This window comes from Mercenaria mercenaria, chromosome 15, assembly GCF_021730395.1.
Source record: "Mercenaria mercenaria strain notata chromosome 15, MADL_Memer_1, whole genome shotgun sequence".
Classification (NCBI taxonomy): domain Eukaryota; kingdom Metazoa; phylum Mollusca; class Bivalvia; order Venerida; family Veneridae; genus Mercenaria; species Mercenaria mercenaria.
The window spans coordinates 9,946,284-9,961,454 of record NC_069375.1 but is presented as its reverse complement, the minus strand read 5'-3'; the positions used below and the strand labels follow the sequence as shown (position 1 = coordinate 9,961,454).

The 15,171-nt window shown below is 35.8% G+C and overlaps 1 protein-coding gene across 2 annotated transcripts in view; it reads left to right on the top strand.

The window, feature by feature from the left end:
- Window positions 1–15,171, top strand: part of LOC123546357 (WD repeat-containing protein 5) — a 29,099-nt gene that overhangs the window by 10,506 nt on the left and 3,422 nt on the right. For both annotated transcript variants that reach the window (XM_045332569.2, XM_045332564.2), the window contains exons 2-11: window positions 866–1,073; window positions 3,240–3,336; window positions 5,020–5,093; window positions 5,559–5,648; window positions 6,668–6,757; window positions 7,640–7,779; window positions 10,880–11,002; window positions 11,589–11,622; window positions 14,139–14,213; window positions 14,499–14,586. In XM_045332569.2, the coding sequence (XP_045188504.1) occupies window positions 924–1,073; window positions 3,240–3,336; window positions 5,020–5,093; window positions 5,559–5,648; window positions 6,668–6,757; window positions 7,640–7,779; window positions 10,880–11,002; window positions 11,589–11,622; window positions 14,139–14,213; window positions 14,499–14,586 (961 nt within the window). In that variant the 5' untranslated portion in view covers window positions 866–923. The remainder of the gene's footprint in view (window positions 1–865; window positions 1,074–3,239; window positions 3,337–5,019; window positions 5,094–5,558; window positions 5,649–6,667; window positions 6,758–7,639; window positions 7,780–10,879; window positions 11,003–11,588; window positions 11,623–14,138; window positions 14,214–14,498; window positions 14,587–15,171) is intronic.

Here is a 15,171-nt window from a genome sequence, read left to right as displayed (position 1 = left end):
TTTTTATCTTGATAATATCTAGGTCAGGTTCAAAACTGGGTCACATGAGCTCAAAAACTAGGTCACTATGTCAAATAATAGAAAAAACGACGTCATACTCAAAACTGGGTCATGTGGGAAGAGGTGAGCGATTCAGGACCATCATGGTCCTCTTGTTTAAAATTTGGGAAGAAAACATACTTTTAAGTAGGGGAAATGGGGCTGAATTTCGCCAAATATTTTAGCAAAAAATAAAACCTGGATAGCCTAGACATCCGGTTATCGGACGGCTAGAACACAGGCTAGGCATCAGGTTACTGGACAGCTAGACACTTCCCTTTAAAATATTGTCAGTTATGTTGTGGTAGCGAGAAGATTCCAAGATAGAGAGAGTGCAAGATGAATGACTGGCAATGTTGGCGTCAGTCACTCGGTAGTTCTCCGGATGTCCTAAAATGTGATTGACTGCTTGATGTTTGGTAAAATCGGAAATATTTACAATAAACAGAGAAGGAGATTTTTTTCTGTCTAGTAAAGACAAGAGCTGTTTTTCATGAACCCTACTCTATTGCCAGTGGATTTGTAAATTTGAAGATTCGTCTTTTGCAGCTTGTTTTTAAGACCTTGTAACTTTTTTAGTTACCGGTTTCGTTGTATGTCTCCATGTCTGTGATATTATGGTAACTCAAATTTGCAACGTGTTACGTATTAAAATACTTCTTCAGGCAAACATGCAATGTATACAAACATATTTATGAGGTCAGTTAACATGTCTGTGACACATACAGCAGAACAAATTTATACATGGAATGATTGATTTCATGAGCAGTTAGTTTGCATTTTACGTGAAATAGTGTTTTATCCAAGTTTTTTTTTTTTTTTGCAGGGCTTGTGAAATAGTTCCCTTGATCAAGCCAACATCAGAGAAGCATAATTTAATTAAGATGTCATCAGAGACACCAGGGAAACCTGCCCTAGAAACTCCTGATATTAAGCCTTCATTGACAACACAATCAGAAGCAAGTTCTGTTCCAAGTAGTCTGCCTTCTACGACTCCTGCACCTAGCGCACCAAAGTCACAGTCACAACCTCTGGTAAAACTTTCAGTTATAAATCATTACTGTTACCCAGGCAAGCTGTCCCATGATTTCTCACCAAAATGTTTAAACACAATTAAAAAAAGTCAAAATTTTACTTGCAGAAATATTTGCAACAAATCAGCATTTTATTTTAACCTGCTTTATTTAATTATAATGCGTTTGATGAATTCCAGCAGCGTTTTCTAACTTGGCTGGATTATACTTTGTCATAATGTTTTTCTACTAGATCTTAGAGGGCCCTCCATGGCTGAGTGATTAAAGCGGCTGACTTGCCTTCGGCTCTAGGTTTCAGAATGTTTTGATGTAGAATTCTTTCATTTGAGGAACCCATCCAGCTGCCTTACAGAAGGTTGGCAATTCTACCCAGATGCCTGCCGATGCATGAAGTAATGCAAAGATGGGCACATGTGTTCTACCTTCACTATAAATAGAAAGTGGCCATAATTATGCTCTACATTAATGTTGGTGTGATGTTAACTCAACACAAAGAAATGAAATAAAAACAATCACGGAGAGGGTAGTGTATTGTTTGGTTTTAAAAGCTAGATCATTATACTAAACTGATTGAACCATAGAAAAACAATATTATTCCTGTAGAGATCACATTTTGTGCCTGATGTACATGAAAACAACTCAGAAGTTTTTATGAAATCAATGGCAATTTACATACATGTGATCCCCCGCGCGGGAGGGTCAAAATCCCGATTTTTTCAACTTGCCTCCCGTCTCCCGACCAAAACCATACTTCTCCCGCTTTTCAAAAAAAAAAATCAATGACTGGGTTGATAATTACCGAGGAGTGCCAAACATGTTTACACGGTAAATCAAAGTGTCACGGACTGTTGTGTATTATACTTGTTTGACACACATATAGCTGGAGGAAAGAGTTGTTTTTCACAGGTGAATTATTAATTGTTTGTTTTGATAAGGGATTAGACAAGCATGGCCTTTTCCACCTGTTTCACGGGGCCGAATATCTGCCCATTCCCAATGCCAATTAAGCTCCAATTTTTACCAATTTGAAGCAAAAAACTCCCAGTCATAAGAAATAATTCCCAACAGAAATTAATTTTGATTATTCAAAGAAAAATTTTGCTCGGTAAAATCACATAAATAATTGTTGGAAAAACCAACCCATTACTATTTTTAGAACAGGAGTGTTATTTCCCTTTACGGAGTTACGTCATTTTCTTCCAATGTTTACCAAATTAATTTGCTACTAAATTGGACTTATTTCATTGAAAATTGGATGAAAACACACACTCATTTATTTGATAACATCAATCTACATTATTTTGGTAAGGGTAAATACATGTTGATGCATTTCTGTTTTCTATTTTAATACGAAAGTGGGTGGGATAAGGAATTTACATAATATATGAGTTGTATTCAGACCAATTTAGAGCTTCGTTTTTTTTTAAGTCCTCGAGTAGAATAATGTTAATGCATCTTCACCTTCATTTCAGACCTAAATTGAGACTTTGTTTCTACAAATTTAATCTGTTAAGAAAGTTTAAAGTTAGAACAAAAGGGAGCTTCTGTAAGATAGCATGCTCGACTTTTCTCAGTGATTGACTCTGAATTTAAGCTTTGCCAGCAAAAGGGGCATAACAGGCAATAGCTTTGTATGTAACAGAGATATTAGACATTATATAAAACTTTAACAAAAAATGAAGTTAAAAAGTGGCATAACTCTGTCAAAATTCAAATCAAGAGTTATGAGGATTGTTTCTTCTGGTGAAGACTTATATACATTATTGTGTGGCCAAAAATGTTGGATTTTGCCTCTAAGTTATGTGTCCACGCGCTTAATTTATGTCGATAAAAAACCTCCAGTTTTGAGACCCCAACTCCAGCTGAAAAATGGCAAACCTCCAGTTTTGGGATTCTGAACTTATCACATGTATGCAATTTACAAACTTAGTAGCGTCGGCATTAAATACATCACAAAGTTAAATCATAGAAAAACATTATTATTAGCACAGTAGAAGTCAGTATTTGTGGATCTTCATTAAACATAGGTTGTCCATCTAGTTTCATATGTCAAAAGTTCAGGTGAGATGAGCAACTTGTGGTCATCACAGCCCTCTTGTTTATATGTATTTGTACCACTGTATTGTCATGTTGCAAGCCTAATAATTATGTCCTGAAACTTTTCAGAAACCAAATTACTCCCTCAAGTTTACATTAGCTGGTCATACAAAAGCAGTTTCGTCTGTCAAGTTCAGCCCAAGTGGAGAATGGCTTGCAAGTTCATGTAAGTACATACTGTTCCAATTTCTTAATTGTTCCATTTTGTAACAGTAATTGAGAAGCTGTTTAAAGGCACTGACCTCCAGATCGTATGACAACTAAACAAAAGAAAATTTTTAGATATCAAATTTACTGCTACATTTCTTAAGATGGCTTTGAAAGTTAGTTATTGACAGATTATTTATTATTGAAACACATAATCAGTTGTTTTACTAATTTTTCCATTCAAAATTGGAAAGCGTTTGTAACAGGGTACTGGAGGTAAAACTCTTTATAATTACTGATTGATAGGTACATATTTCTTTGTGGTGTATTAGTCAAGAATGCAAGAAAACTTATTGCCACAGTCACCCAAGTTCGATTCCTGACACATTTATGTTGGGGGCATATAGCATTGCTGCTGTCAGTACGTCTGTCTGTTTGAACGTCCCAAAATCTTGTCTCCAACTCGTCCTACACTACAAGCCTGATTTGCTACAAACTTTCACATTGTGAAATGACCACTCTGAGACAGATTTCATAATTCTGACTTACAGTTAACAATGTTACACCCCATTTTCCAACATACAAAAATTTGGTTAACCGTTAAGCTTTTGACAAGTTTTGTATATAAATTGAATTTTTGATTAAGCTATTGTATGTAAGCTAATATATTGTGGAATGATTTTAGATAGACAAGCATGCTATTTTAGGTGGGCCGGTGGTCTAGTGGTAACACGCTTGACTGTCAATCCAGAGGTCCGGGGTTCGAATCCCGGTCCAGGCACTGGAAATTTCCGAGATGCTCTTGAGTGTCTCCCACCTAACTAAGAGGCCTGTACTGGTTCTTCCCAGGAAAGACGGCTTCATGTGTATCGGTGCTATACATCGGGCACCAGTGCTCGCGCTGCCATCAACCTTATCGCCAAATGGCGATTAATTTATTCAAATGTCAATTAAAACGCAAATTTCGGCTATAGAAAATGGCGATTAATTTACAAAAATACTCAAAAAAAAATATTGCAAAAAATTGTCCTTAAACTGCTGTAACATACGTAGATTTATCAACAAAAACGTGCGAAGTCGGTAGCAGAAAGTGTATTTGCCCAGAGGCATAATTACCCCTTCTAAACGGTGACCTTTACACACTTACTTGATTTGTTTATCGCCAACACGCGTATGCGGTATACTTCACTAATTGGTCTACAGGTGTGCACTATTGATTGTATAGAAGTTTAAAGCAACAATTTCATCACTTTATCCTTGATCATTTAATCGCCATTAATTACAAATCAAACAAATTAATTAAACATAATTCCTTCAAATCTATCCTCTTATTTAAGAGTCGGCTCTATTATAATTATTTAGCACGTTAAAGAACCGGACTGTCTATTCGCAAAGAGCTAGGCTAAGTTAGCCGGACAGGCCTGTATCTAAAATGATTTCTCTCTATCTGTTCTGGGGGCTTTATCTCACTCTGTCCCTCTGGTTGCTCTGTATCTGTACCAGTAGAGGATGAATTTCCCGCCCTGTGTGGCTGTGTTTGCTAAATGTAAAGCGCATTTGAACGTGTTTATCATGAAAAAGGCGCTATATAAATCTGGTATAATAATAATAATAATAATAATGCTGTCTTTAAACGATTGTATATAATTATGAGGTGACAAACCTTTCATTTTTAACTCTTTAGTTCTTCATATTATTTCAGCTGCTGATAAACTTATAAAGATCTGGGGTGCGTTTGATGGCAAATTTGAAAAAACTGTTAGTGGTCATAAATTGGTAAGAACACAGAGTGTATTTGATTGCTTGTTGTTTTGCTTGATAGCATCAGTTTAGATATTTCTGATACCATTGTTATAAATAACATGTAGCTGAAGCAGTAGAAACTCGGTTGTTAAAATATACAACAAGTTTATCGAAGAAATTCAACAGGGAAAATTGCCTTTTCTCATTTAAGAAGCAAATGCCTGATTTCTCAATAACTGCTCTTTAAATCTTTGTTTCAATGATTGGTTTGATACTTGTCTATTTTAACTCATTTCTGAGAAAATTCTAGATTATATCGCATTATTTCAGTCACTTTTCAAGTTTGACTCCTGGAAAAACCCAGGATCTTAAACACCAGACCATTGTTCCCCTGTTTTGTTTTTCAAATTAAATTGTCATAGAATAAAAAGTTACACTAATCTGAATTGTACTTCTTCTACTTGTCTGTCTGAATGTTTAAACGTGTATGTATTGCAGGGCATATCTGATGTAGCTTGGTCAACAGATAGTAAACTATTGTGTAGTGCTTCCGATGACAAAACATTGAAAATATGGGATTTTGCCACGGTAAGCCATCATGTTCACTTTGTGTAATATTAAATAGCTAGCAAGGGATAGATATTCATATGCCATAAAATACCTTTAAACAGAGCTCCAGATAAGGGCCGTGTTTTCGTAAATACGAATTTGTTAGGGGTCGGATACGAATTTATTTTTAAATGCGGTTGTATCATGACTTTATTTAAAAATGTGGTTGTATCTGTACGAGATGTAAACAGTATTATGAATTTCAAAGGAAGATCGAGCTGAATTGCATGTCCATGCCGAGTTGCGCATCTGGTGATCTGTTACCAAATATATCTTTCCGGTACTTTATTTCATTAGCGAAAAGCAATAGACTGGTTTACCACTTTCGTGCATTGTTTTGCTTCTTTTTTTCCCATCCTGCCGATCTAAGCAAAATAAAATGTCAGCGCGCAGTGTGATAGGCAGGTCTTAAAAGAAATTAGAAATTCAAAACACACTGCTTACATATGTTTCTTCATCTGCAAGAGAAATAAACATTGAAAAAGGCATTATTCGGCCAACTGTTGATGTGTTCATGGTTGCTGCTAATTTTTTGTCTGTTACCTGGTACGACCGTTACTAATTTCACAAAATATCAGGTAGATCTAGTACTGTTACTAATTAAAAAAATTATCAGGTAGTACCGTTACTAATTTCACAGAATATCAGGTAGTACCGTTACTAATTGCACAAAACCTTATCTGGAGCTCTGTTTAAAGAAATTTACAGGTAGATCAATTTAAGTTTTAGCCATGGAAGCTAGCCTATTAGTAATGGTTGACTAATTATTTGATTCTATTGTGTTTTGGTTCAGTTTCTAATATTTGGTTTTATGTTTTAATAAATCTGGTTCTTCTAAATAATATTTGTTGCAAAGATAGTATGTAGGATTTAAAGTCATACAAGAAGGAAATTCAAGATTTTGTTTTGTGATTTTGTGATTTCTTAAGTTTGATTAAGTACATATTGATCTACATAAATTTATCTGATAATTTAGACTTATTGTGTATTTATAACAGGGCAAGTGTATGAAGACTTTGAAAGGCCATAGTAACTATGTGTTCTGTTGTAACTTCAATCCCCAGTCTAACCTTATTGTCTCAGGATCTGTAAGTATGCATTTCAGTCTCAAGCTAATTCAAAGTGCATTAGCCAAGATTTATTTGTATTTTTATAGGGGGCTAACTTAACTGACAATATTTGAAAACATTTTTAACATGTTTGCAGAGAGGGCTAATTGTTTCAATCTTGTATGCTTGTTGTTCTTTCCCCCATGGACACCCCTGATAAACTGGTGGACATAGCAAGCAGAACTTTACACCGAACTAAATGCCATATATTCAAACAGCTGATTATAGGTTTTATGCAGAATATGGTGAAGAACTTTGTAGTTTCAAGATAGATGTATTACTTACAGCACATTAAAATATTGGTGCTTACAATTTATATTCAATGTGAATCTCTAATTATTTTACCTGTTTTTTGGACATGACTTAGTCAGACATAATATCAGACCGAATTGAAATTGAAATTATGACACAGAATTTCAACTACCTCAAGTTGAGCTATTGTGATCATTAGTTGCCTGTCATCTATTGAAAAAGATTGTTTAATTGAATAAATCATGTTTCGATCTTATCTTTCTGACTACGTGAAGCTGCAAAAGTATATTAAAATTAAATGTGTCAAAAATGTAACATTGAGACTAAAAATCTTACATAGCCATAATCTATAGTAAAAATGAGTAACATTAAAAAAGAAAAGTAGAATATGACATTTTATAGCTATTGTCAGATCTACTAATCTGGTATATGTAGGTCAGGTTTGTAAAATTATAAAAAAAAAATGGGCACTTGTGTCATCAAATTAAGTCGGGTTTTTTAACGGCTATTAATGAAATGTAAAAAGTATTGTTTGAAAGTATTTGAAAGGATTTTAATTATTTTCATCCACCTATGCATCCTTTTCAGTTACTTGTTTTCTTTTGACAGTTCGATGAAAGTGTACGTATATGGGATGTGAAGACTGGCAAGTGTTTGAAGACACTACCTGCTCACTCTGACCCAGTTACAGCAGTGCATTTTAACAGAGATGGTTCTCTTATTGTATCAAGCAGTTATGATGGTTTATGGTAGGTTCTATATAATGCTCGGATTTACCCAGGTGATACGAGCAATGACGAAAATTTAGAGTTAAGTTGAATGACACGGAAGTCAAGAAGATGGTTGTCAGGTTAAACTGTCATTTTTGCCTGGCAGTCCTGTGGGGCTCACTTCACACTATTAATTAAATTACACACTATTAATTAAATTGAATATATATAAATTTACAAATCATAAGGTTTTTACAAGAGTAGGAATGGAGTACATGCAGATATTTTTAATGAATGCTAATACGTGAAGAATATTAGATCCACATAGACATCTGTGTATAAAATTATCGTTCATACATGAAAACTGAATTGCTTAGTATCTCCTAAATACTAGTGTAGCACTCATTATGTCTCCCCCAGGAGACATATTGTTTTTGCCCTGTCCGTCCGTCAGTCCGTACGTACGTCACACTTCATTTCCGAGCAATAACTGGAGAACCATTTGACCTAGAACCTTCAAACTTCATAGGGTTGTAGGGCTGCTGGAGTAGACGACACCTATTGTTTTTGGGGTCACTCCGTCAAAGGTCAAGGTCACAGGGGCCTGAACATTGAAAACCATTTCCGATCAATAACTAGAGAACCACTTGACCCAGAATGTTGAAACTTCATAGGATGATTGGCCATGAGGAGTAGATGACCCCTATTGATTTTGGGGTCACTCCGTCAAAGGTCAAGGTCACAGGGGCCTGAACATTGAAAACCATTTCCGATCAATAACTTGAGAACCACTTGACCCAGAATGTTGAAACTTCATAGGATGATTGGTCATGAAGAGTAGATGACCCTTATTAGCTCATCTGATTTTTTGAAAAAAAAATGATGAGTTATTGTCATCACTTGAGCGGTTGTCGGCGTCGGCGTCGGCGTTGCCTGGTTAAGTTTTATGTTTAGGTCAGCTTTTCTCCTAAACTATCAAAGCTATTGCTTTGAAACTTGGAATACTTGTTCACCATCATAAGCTGACCCTGTATAGCAAGAAACATAACTCCATCTTGCATTTTGCAAGATTTATGGCCCCTTTTGTACTTAGAAAATATCAGATTTCTTGGTTAAGTTTTATGTTTAGGTCAACTTTTCTCCTAAACTATCAAAGCTATTGCTTTGAAACTTGGAATACTTGTTCACCATCATAAGCTGACCCTGTACATCAAGAAACATAACTCCATCTTGCTTTTTGCAAGAATTATTGCCCCTTTTGGACTTAGAAAATCAGTTTTCTTGGTTAAGTTTTATGTTTAGGTCAGCTTTTATCCTAAACTATCAAAGCTATTGCTTTAAAACTTGCAACACTTGTTCACCATCATAGGCTGACCCTGTACAGCAAGAAACATAACTCCATCCTGCTTTTTGCAAGATTTATGGCCCCTTTTGGACTTAGAAAATATCAGATTTCTTGGTTAAGTTTTATGTTTAGGTAAACTTTTTCTCTTAAACTATCAAAGCTATTGCTTTGAAACTTGCAACACTTGTTCACCATCATAAGCTGACCCTGTACAGCAAGCAACATAACTCCATCCTGCTTTTTGCAATAATTATTGCCCCTTTTGGACTTAGAAAAATCATTTTCTTGGTTGAATATTATGTTTGTCAACTTTTCTCATAAACTATCAAAGCTATTGCTTTAAAACTTGCAACAGTTTTTCACCATCATAAGTGGACACTGTACATCAGGAAACATAACTCTATCCTGCTTTTTGCAAGAATGATGGCCCTTTTTAGACTTAGAAAATCATGGGTAGGACAATATTTCTATTATACAAAAAAAATCAGATGAGCGTCAGCACCCGCAAGGCGGTGCTCTTGTTGATTTTGGGGTCACTCCATCAAAGGTCAAGGTCACAGGGGCCTGAACATGGAAAACCATTTCCGATCAATAACTAGAGAACCACTTGACCCAGAATGTTGAAACTTCATAGGATGATTGTACATGCAAAATAGATGACCCCTATCGATTTTGGGGTCACTCCATTAAAGGTCAAGGTCACAGGGGCCTGAACATTGAAAACCATTTCCGGTCAGTAACTTGAGAACCACTTGACCCAGAATGATGAAACTTCAAAGGATGATTGGTCATGCAGGGTAGATGACCCCTAACGATTTTAGGGTCACTCTGTTAAAGTTCAAGGCCACAGGGGCCTGAACATGGAAAACCATTTCCGGTCAGTAACTTGAGAACCTCTCGACCCAGAATGTTGAAACTTCATAGGATGATTGTTCATGCAGAGTAAATGCCCCCTATTGTTTTTGGGGTCACTTCGTTAAAGGTCAAGGTCACAGAGGCCTGAACATTGATAACCAGTTCCGATCAATAACTTGAGAACCACTTGACCCAGAATGTTGAAACTTCATAGGATGATTGAACATGCAGAGTAGATGACCCCTATTGATTTTGGGGTCAGTCTATTAATGGTCAAGGTCACAGTGGCCTGTTCATGTAAAATCATTTTTTGGAAATAACTTGAGAACTACTTGACCTACAATGTTGAAACTTAATAGGATGATTGGACATGCAGAGTAGATGACCCCTATTTATTTTGAGGTCACTTGTTCAAAGGTCAAGGTCACAGGAGCCTGAACAGTGACTTGAGAACCACTTGGCCAAGAGTGTTGAAATTTAGCGGGATGACTGGACATGCCAAGTAGATGATCCCTATTGCAGCCAACCATCAGTGTCTCTTTGACTTTCGCTCCTGACCCCTATTGACTTCTTGCCTATAGGACTTTGCATTGGGGGAGACATGCGCTTTTTTACAAAAGCATTTTCTAGTTTGGTTTTGAAATGTGACTGAAAATCTGCTTTGCACAATAAAAGTACTGCACATAGACAGTATACGCAGTAATTTTCAGTGCGGTTAAGGGTTAGTGATGGCTGCTGACTTCAAATCACTTGCTCCTTACTGCTCTTTCATATGAGGAAGCCATCCAACTTGCTTTAATATGTAAGGTTGGTGGTTCTACCTCAGTCATCAAGGGCTGGAAAGTAACCATATGACCTATAATTGTCAGCCTGATGTAAAAACCCAACAAGGATGAAATATTCTTCAATGCATATTTACAGAGTACTCTATTTTTTCAGTCGTATATGGGATACAGCATCAGGGCAGTGTTTGAAAACATTGATAGACGACGACAACCCGCCTGTATCATTTGTAAAATTCTCACCTAATGGAAAATATATTCTAGCAGCTACATTAGACAAGTAAGTAATCACTGTCACATGTAATGGCAGTAATGCATTGACCTTTTCAGTTAAAACTTAACTTGAAGCTATGTTTGATCAGTAGTATGGGTGTTAAGCTTTGTTATGTTTGACCATGTCTGCAGGTCAGATCAGTTAGTGGTTTATACTTGAACTTCAGTGAAACTTACCTTTTTTTGGCTAGAAATTGATCTATATATTCCTTTTTACATTTACAAGACCAAGTCTCATGTTCTTTGTGAATTGTTAATCTTTCGCCTACTGCCATAAGCCTGAAGTGACTGCTTTGTTAAAAAAGATAAATTAGGTTAAAAAGCCTTCAGTAGTTTTGTGTTTAATTTGTCCAGTTTTTCTGCCATGCCTTGTAGATATGTTGTAGGTTCTACAAAACAAGTAAAAACACCACCAGTGGAGTTGTAGTCTTTGGCTGCTGATCAGCAGAATTCTGTTGAAACTAAAATAGTAATTAAAAAAACAAACTTTACTAGTTTACCATTTTGTTAAGTGTGAAACAAGAGCAGACCTTTTGTGTTGTCAGAACTAGTAAGGAAAGGTTAATGATGCTTTGTGTATTTTATTTTTTCAGCACATTAAAACTATGGGATTACAGTAAAGGAAAAGTATGTATCTTAGTTATAAATAGAAAGTATCTCTTTAAGAGATTATTAGAATGATTATTTTCTGTTTAAAAGAAGTGAATATGACATTGTTGTTTTGTCACAGCACCATAAAAGCCATCTTAATCATTTCTGCAGAATGATTATTGATAAATCATGTTTCCTGCCAAAAGGCTATTCGAGGGGATTTAAATTTGTGGATTTTGACATTTGAAAATAACTGAATGGGAAAATACTACCTTGGTTTTTTAGCTCACCTGTCACAAAGTGACAAGGTGAGCTTTTGTGATCGTGCGGTGTCCATCGTCCGTCCGTGCGTGTGTCCGTAAACTTTTGCTTGTGACCACTCTAGAGGTCACATTTTTCATGGGATATTTATGAAAATTTGTCAGAATGTTCATCTTGATGATATCTAGGTCAAGTTCGAAACTGGGTCACGTGCCTTCAAAAACTAGGTCAGTAGGTCTAAAAAAGGAAAAACCTTGTGACCTCTCTAGAGGCCATATATTTCATAAGATCTTCATGAAAATTGGTCAGAATGTTCACCTTGATGACATCTAGGTCAGTTTCGAAACAGGGTCACGTGCCATCAAGAACTAGGTCAGTAGGTCTAAAAATAGAAAAACCTTGTGACCTCTCTAGAGGCCATATATTTCACAAGATCTTCATGAAAATTGGTCAGAACGTTCACCTTGATGACATCTAGGTCAAGTTCGAAACTGGGTCACGTGCCCTCAAAATCTAGGTCAGTAGGTCAAATAATAGAAAAACCTTGTGACCTCTCTAAAGGCCATATTTTTCATGGGATCTGTATGAAAGTTCGTCTGAATGTTCATCTTGATGATATCTAGGTCGAGTTCGAAACTGGGTCATGTGCGGTCAAAAACTAGGTCAGTAGGTCTAAAAATAGAAAAACCTTGTGACCTCTCTAGAGGCCATATATTTCATGAGATCTTCATGAAAATTGGTCAGAATGTTCACCTTGATGATATCTAGGTCAAGTTCGAAAGTGGGTCACATGCCGTCAAAAACTAGGTCAGTAGGTCAAATAATAGAAAAACCTTGTGACCTCTCTAGAGGCCATATTTTTCATGGGATCTGTAGGAAAGTTGGTCTGAATATTCATCTTGATAATATCTAGGTCAGGTTTGAAAGTGGGTCACGTGCCATCAAAAACTAGGTCAGTAGGTCAAATAATAAAAAAAACCTTGTGACCTCTCTCAAGGCCATATTTTTCATGGGATCTGTATGAAAGTTGGTCTGAATGTTCATCTTGGTGATATCTAGGTCAAGTTCGAAACAGGGTCATGTGCGGTCAAAAAATAGGTCAGTAGGTCTAAAAATAGAAAAACCTTGTGACCTCTCTAGAGGCCATACTTGTGAATGGATCTCCATAAAAATTGGTCAGAATGTTCACCTTGATGATATCTAGGTCAAGTTTGAAACTGGGTCATGTGCCTTAAAAAACTAGGTCAGTAGGGCAAATAATAAAAAAACCTTGTTACCTCTCTAGAGGCCATATTTTTCATGGGATCAGTATGAAAGTTGGTCTGAATGTTCATCTTGATGATATCTAGGTCAACTTTGAAACTGGGTCAACTGCGTTCAAAAACTAGGTCAGTAGGTCTTAAATTATTAAAATCTTTTGACCTCTCTAGAGTCCATATTTTTCAATGGATCTTCATGGAAATTGTTCTGAATTTTCACCTTGATGATATCTAGGTCAGTTTTGAAACTGGGTCACATGCAGTCAAAAACTAGGCCAGTAGGTGTAAAAATAGAAAAACCTTGTGACCTCTCTAGAGGCCATATTTTTCATGAGATCTTCATGAAAATTAGAATGAGAATGTTCACCTTGATGATATCTAGGTAAAATTCAAAACAGGGTCATGTACCTTCGAAAACTAGGTCAATAGGTCAAATAATAGAAAAACCTTGTGACCTCTCTAGAGACCATATTTTTCAATGGATCTTCATGAAAATTGGTCAGAATTTTTATCTTGATAATATCTAGGTCAAGTTCAAAACTGGGTCACATGAGCTCAAAAACTAGGTCACTATGTCAAATAATTGAAAAAACGACGTCATACTCAAAACTGGGTCATGTGGGAAGAGGTGAGCGATTCAGGACCATCATGGTCCTCTTGTATTGAATATCCTTGAATGACTCAACTACGAAAATTAGTCACCCACGATATATTGATGATTTCACATTACATGTACTGCCGAATTCATTCCTGCTTACAACTAGTAAGCAGCTGGCCAGTGATTTAAAGTGTTTTAACTTACTTGCTGATATTCTACAAAAATCTTAGATTGCTGACTGCTAAAAATGTTCTTTTGAAGTATCATGAATCCTTGTATGAGCCTTAGAACAATAATTATTGCAGATTTTCTATCCCAGAGTTTTACAGTGTTAAAATTCCATCTTGTGATTAGTATCAGGTTTAATTGAATTTTGGTAGATGATTAAACAGTTTGGCATCTAATATTCTGATATATATTTCATTTGTTTTCAGTGTTTAAAAACATATACAGGACACAAGAATGAAAAATATTGCATATTTGCCAATTTCTCAGTTACTGGTGGAAAGGTATGTTACAGTTCTGTATCTTAAACCTAGAAATATCAGCTTTGTTCTTTACCATTTTGCAGTTCTGGAGTCCCAAACAAATCCTGCAAATTCTGAGGTATATATTATATGTGAATATATACATACAAACTTTGTCTTCCCAGTAAAGCTGGACAGTTTTCATATAATGTAAGCAATGTATTAGACTTTTAATGTCATAAAATGCTTCCATCAGTTTTGCACAAGAATGTTTTTTGCTTCTGACATAATTTCTGATACTTTTGCAACTGATTTACTGTTTTACAGTGGATAGTGTCTGGGTCAGAAGATAACATGGTGTATATCTGGAATTTACAGACTAAAGAAATTGTGCAAAAACTACAAGGTCATACAGGTAAGTACTTACACCTAATATGTACAGATAAACAATTATGTTCCAGTGCTGACTAACGTTTGTGTGTGTATTGCAATTATTAGTTTATATGTACAAATGAATGAAGCACTTGTAAAACCTTACTTTGCACATCAAATTCATGTAAATGTACTCACATTGCGAACCATATAATTAAAGCTGCTGGAAAAGGAATTTCTTACACTTATGCATACGTATGTTTAAATTTCATATTCACAATTAAAACTGTTATGTGTCAGGATGGAAACAGTAAGTTAATTCTTTTTTGTTTCCCAGATTAGCAAATTATGTTGATTTGTGGACTTAGTTAGAACGCTGATGTGCATTTTGTCAAAATTGTGGCCCTTTTTGTACCTAGAAAATTTTGTGTTTCTTGGTTAAATTTTTTGTTTAGGTCCTCCTTTTCTCAAAATCTATTAGAGCTACAGCTTTGAAACTCAGCACACTTGTTTATCATCACTAGATGACTATGTAGGCCAAGAACCATAACTCTGGTATGCATTTTGTCAGAATTATGGACCATTTTGTACTTGAGTTTCTTGGCGAAATTTTTTGTTTCGGTCCACT